The 6,000-nt window shown below is 39.6% G+C and overlaps 1 protein-coding gene across 3 annotated transcripts in view; it reads right to left on the bottom strand.

Moving 5' to 3' along the window:
* Positions 1-787: 787 nt before the first annotated feature.
* The window catches only part of UBA6 (ubiquitin like modifier activating enzyme 6), a 126,038-nt gene continuing 120,825 nt past the window's right edge, over positions 788-6,000 (bottom strand). For all 3 annotated transcript variants that reach the window (XM_075203371.1, XM_075203389.1, XM_075203381.1), the window contains one exon: positions 788-2,531. In XM_075203371.1, coding sequence (XP_075059472.1) covers positions 2,396-2,531 — 136 coding nt within the window. In that variant the 3' untranslated portion in view covers positions 788-2,395. The remainder of the gene's footprint in view (positions 2,532-6,000) is intronic.

Genomic DNA, 6,000 nt, shown 5'->3' with positions numbered 1-6,000 from the left:
GCACACAATTATTGAGGGCAGGGCAGGGCAGCACTTAGGAGAGGAGTCCGCACCTGACAGCAAAGAGGAGGGCCCAGTATTGTGAACAAGCACCTGCCTTGACTTCCAGAATAATACTAGCCTACACATTAGCTATTTTTCCCCTACTGGATAAAGTGCACATTCCCACATCACATGCATTGAATACTGGGTTTGATTCTCAGTGTCTAAAACCACTCCCCCATGCAAATATGCCAAAAAATAATTCTACCATATTATGGCCAGCAATTTGGATGCCCACCTGTCCTACTGTGTGAGGCTGTCATATAAAGCAGATTGCGGTGTATATTAAATTGTCCAAACTGTATTATCTGGTAATACAGGTTCTCAGGAACAGTGGGAGGCTCATATGAAGCAGAATATGATGTACAATTCTAAATTCTACAGGCTGCATTACCTAGGTAATACTGGCTCTCAGGAACAGTGGTGGCCCCTATTATAAGCGAATTACGGTGAATATTAAATTCTTCAAGCTGCATTATCTGATAATACAGTTTTACAAGAACAGTGTGAGTCTATTATGAAGCGGAATATGGTGTATATTAAAGTCTCCGGGCTGCTTTACCTGGCGATACAGATTCTCATGAACAGTTGGGGGCTCATGTGTAATGTTCCGATTTTCTCTGACATCAGCATTTTTTGTCCACATCATTTTGGGGAGCTGACAACTCTCATCCACAAAAAAAAAGCTCAAAACCAGAAATTTTGATGACGACAGATACGCAAGAACTACTCGGAACAATTGAAAAAATATTAACTGCACTTTTATTCAAATATTGACTATCGTAGTTATACTATGTACTGAAAAAGGCAGCCTTTCAACCAAAATATTACATCTTTTAAACACTTTATTAGCTGCAGACTTGTCATTGTTTCAATGGCCTTGCTTGCATATGGCAATGAACGCCCCTGAGCATAAACAAAACAATCATACAAAGAACACAACTCTCATTTGATAGCCTAGCTCATTTATCTGCTTTCCATGCTGATCCCCTGCACTATTCCAGTAGAGAAAAGGTTTATTAAATTCAAGTTATAGATGAGACAGCATGTAATACAACAGCAATCCCAATGTACTAGTTAAAAAGAGGGTACAGGTAGCATTTATAGACTAGACAATCAGAGATACCAGGTCAATTGCCATTTTTTTCCTTGATTAGGAGCAGAAATGTTAATTTAGTCCAGTTACTTAAAGATTCCCTTTGGATACTCCTTTAGAACCAGCCTGAGTAGGTTCTGTAAAACTATTTATGCATTACAGCTGGAATAGGCTGCTGTTGAGGTTATCCCCAACAAACCAGGTTCTAATTATGCCCATTTCTCAAATAATGATTTTTTCACTTAAACCGAGAAACCTGTAATAAAGGTGAAAGGTGCATTTTTTTTTATTTTTTAAATGAAATGATTCTGGTCTTTATCCTTATTCACAAGTTTAAAAACAGTTTACAGCAGTTGTAGACGACTTAAAGCTCTTAGGCCGATGTAAAACTACAGTTCCAACCACTCTCATCCCAGCCATGGAGTCAGATTATCTGTCGCTGGGTCAATGTTTTTACTACTGCCACAATGTGTATGTGATTTATATGTATAATTATACAAAACTTACCCAAGCATTTATCAAAAGACATTGATAAAACAAGATAAAGGGATGTGTGTTTATATGCATGAACATACATTACTGGCAGACGTACTTTATACCACTTCATTACATCTTAAAATACTAAGGCATATCATAGGTCAGTGACTTGTAATACCCTAATGTACAGTAGAAGTTACATTATCCCATCTACAATATACTGTGTTTTCAAGTATGCAACTTTTCCTGCAGGTCAGTTGAATCAAAAACAAGAGCAAGAGGGGAAATGCTATATACATGAAATTACAGTATATATTAAACAGATACATATTTGCTTCCATATCATACATACACACGCACAAACATTGCTTGAAGATCTCATGTGCACACTTACTGCAAGGCACACAAACTTATTTTTACGAAATAATATTCTAGCAGAATCAACCTTTATCATTTCGGGAACGGGGGTACAGTACAACAAGTTGAAGTCAAAATAGTCTTCTTGATCCTCCAACCTGCTTACTTTTTTTTTTTTTAATGTGTTTATTTTTTTGGGTTATAGCACAGAATATTGCATCCAAACATTCTGTAATCCAGTCCACTGGTAACAAAGAAAAACATACAAGAAAGCATGGGGAGCCACTATATACTCAGTTTCTTTTATGCAAAATATTAGTGCAAATCACTACTTCCACTTGTTCCTCTTAGTTAAGGCTTCACCCTCTTGTGACAAGTAGTACCAACACATATACACATAGGATGACACCAGCACTTGTGCTGTTAATTGTTTTCCTGGTTGAAGTAATATCTCACAGGAGGCCCGGGCAAATCTTCATCTTCGTCTATTTCTGGCGCAAAAGACACAGTCAAGTCGACATATTTTTTATCAGCTCCAGGTTTCACAAGCTTCTGCATTCTAGAATTGAAATCGAAGGAAAATCAGAAATTGGCTTTAATCAGCAGATTATATTTGTAAAATACTGACTTTTTTGTTTTGTTTGTAAAAAAGTCCAGTGATGAAGGAATTAAGGTGTTCCTGCCCGGTTTGACATATAAATATTTTAACATCAATTGTGACATGTAAATGCAACCCAAAATCCAAGAGGAGAAGTCTTGGAAGTTAGTTTGGATGGAAGATTTAAAGATTTAAATCTCCCAGCCAGACTTAATGGACCCAGGGTGGAGAAGGGTCTGAGACCCCCCCTCATCCGGGTTGTGCACAGACAGGAGGCAAGCGTCTCCCTGTTAAGCTTTGCCATTTACCCTCAGCATACCTACTAGCTGGCAGAAGGTATGAGCAGTCACAAAGAATATTGATGCTGCACCTTCACTCCATACTTAAGAGGGACAGTAAAGTTGTTGTTACAAGTACCATCATTTTTTCTAGCTCACTCTCAAAGATATAAGGGGGTATTCAATTGTCCGCGCGGAAAAACTAATACCGTTAATACGGTAATCTCTCGCTGGATTTCCAGCGAGTAAGTTACCGTATTAACGTTTTTTCCCGCACAGGATTACTGTAATAACGGTTGCCGAAAGTCCCGCGGACAATTGAATATGCTCCATAGAGTGATAAAGCATAAGATAAGGCATCAGGGCAATCAGGCCATATAAGTTTTTAGGCTAGTTTCCATACTCATTGATGAGTGCTACTTACTGGCCAGCTCTTGATCCATGTACCTACCAATCTCTGCCTGTTTTCACTCTACCTGCACCCTCCCTGGGTATAACTAGTTTAGTTTATTTTAGGTCTTTTCCTGCCTGTGCATCACTAGGTCCTCCAACAATTAGAGCGGTTACTTAAACAGCTGAATTTAAAAGTATATACACTAGTGTGAAAAAGTTTGGAATCATTAAGAAATGTCTTGGTTTTAAAAAGAATTGCCTGTAAGGCTTCAGTTTCTTAAACAGCAGACTCTTACTTTTCCCATACTTGCCCACTTATGGCAAGTATGATCTGGGAGCCTGCCGGGGAAGGTGGGCGTGCAGGGGGTGGGGCTCCGAAAATTGTGTCATTTTGGTGAATCGCGGCGTTTCGGACCTAATTCTGCCCACTTCACCAGGAAGTGGGCAGATCAGGGAGATTGCCACACTCTCCCAGGAGTCCGGGAGACTCACGCGAAATGCGGGACTCTCCCAGACATTCTGGGAGAGTTGGTAAGTATGACTTTTCCTCTTGTGCCGTCGTGATTCTGGGCCTTCCACTCCTTTTTCTACCCTGGTTAGATGCGATATGCCCTTTTCTCTCAAGACAAAAGTGGACACCTTTGTATGAAATCTTCAGTTGCTTGGCAATCTTGAGTAGCCTTCAATTCTAAAACCAACAATAGACTGATGTATTTCTTGAGAAAGCGGTTTTGTTTTGACCATTTTTAACCTAGAAATAGGTCACTGGCTTAAAGGCTGCTGGAATTTCTCTTTGAGGCAGTGATATGTGAATAATGCAGTATAAATCTGTCATTTCAAGCAGCAATGGTCATTTGCAACAATAGTAAAGTCTTAACTAGATTTTTAAATCAATTTAAATGATACCTTGATTTATAAAAAATATAAAAATAAATATAAAATGTATAATTTCTTTCTAAAAAACAAGAAATGTCTTAGTGATTCCAAACTTTTGCACACCAGTATATGTCTATATCAGATTGTTATATGGAAATGTTATTTTATACATTTACAATGAACAGGAATTTTTTTTTATATATTTTCTACGAGACATGTAATAATGCAGAGCAACCCCCCATAATAGGTTAAAATAGGATTTTTGTACTTACCGTAAAATACCTTTCTCGCAGTCCATTGGGGGGGCATTGCAATACATACGGTGGTACGGACATTTCCGATGATGTACTCCCGACAAGAGTTACAGTGACATCTTTACACCAAATACTTATTTCACCTACAAACTATTAATTCCGATTGTTTAAAAAACTTACTTAAAATGGATTGATTAAACAGCCCGACAGCACGTAATGACGGGTCTGTGTATGCAGCCAGTAATATTAGTACAGTTAAGGGGGAAGTTAAAACATCTGCAGTCTGTTCAATGTTTATTAGTAAGACTTACATAATGTAGACTTAAGCAATTCCATAACTTCCCCCTTAACTGTACTAATATTACGGTCGGCATACACAGGCACATCATTATGTGCTGTCCGGCTGTTTAATCAATCCACTTTACTACAAGTAAGCTTTTTAAACAATCAGAATTAATAGTTTGTAGGTGACATAACCATTCGGTGTAAAGATGTCGCTGTAACTCTTGACGGGAGTTACAGCATCAGAAAATAGTACCCAACCCAATACATAGTATAGTAGGTAGTAACAGGAGTCCAGGCACTTAAACAGTTAATTCTGTGAGTGTAACTACACCCCTGCTATACCTCTCCCATAGGAAGTATATTCAGTTTGTCTAACAAAGCCGAATGAGGCCAAATAGGGTTAACTAACCACAACAACACAGTCAACCATACAACATTCAGAGCAAGAATGGACGCGCAGTGTCCCCCAATGGACTACGAGAAAGGGATTTTACTGTAAGTACAAAAATCCTATTTTCTCACACATCCAATTGGAGGACACTGCGATACATAGAGGACCTACCAAAGCTGCCCCCTAAAGGAGGGACTACTCTAACACAGCTGCATGCAGAACCTTACGGCCAAAGCTGGCATCCTGTGATGCAAAGCCTTGAAACCTATAAAATTTAACAAACGTGTGAACAGATGTTCATGTAGCTGCCCGGGACAGCTGTTCAGCAGAAGCTCTGTGACATGCCGCCCAGGAAACACTCACAACCGTAGTGAGACGAGCCGACAAACCTCCCGGCAAAAGCTTATCTGACCTCGAGTATGCCAGCTTGATGGTATAGGTAATCCATTGAGCTAAAGAGACCTTAGAAGCAGGCCAACCTCGTTTCTTCACAACATAAAGCACAAAAAAGATCTGTGGTTTTGTGCAAACCGGCTGTGCGTTGCACATAGCACCTTACCACATCTAGAAGCAACAAGGACTGATCTAGTGACCTAGTACTTTGAGGAAAAGCAGGGACAATTTCCTGATTTAAATGAAAGCGGGAAACAACCTTAGGGACAAAGGAGGGCTTAGTGCGAAGCACCTTCCTGTCTTCAGTTGAAAACAAACAAAAAAAAAAGGGGGGGGGGGGAAACAAGATAAAGCCCCCAACTCAGAGACCTGGTGTACTGAAGACACCGCCAAGAGAAACGCCACCTTCCAAGTAAGGTAACGAAGCTCCACAGACTGTAAAGGCTCCAATGGTTATTTAATCAAAGCCTGGAGAACCAAATTCAAATCCCAAGGCTTGACAGGATGAATGAATGGAGGCAAGATATAAAGCGTCCCCTGTAAGAAGGCATGAACTTCCA

The sequence above is a fragment of the Mixophyes fleayi genome, chromosome 1, assembly GCF_038048845.1.
Source record: "Mixophyes fleayi isolate aMixFle1 chromosome 1, aMixFle1.hap1, whole genome shotgun sequence".
Taxonomy (NCBI): Eukaryota; Metazoa; Chordata; class Amphibia; order Anura; family Limnodynastidae; genus Mixophyes; species Mixophyes fleayi.
This window is presented reverse-complemented; position numbering and strand designations above follow the sequence as displayed.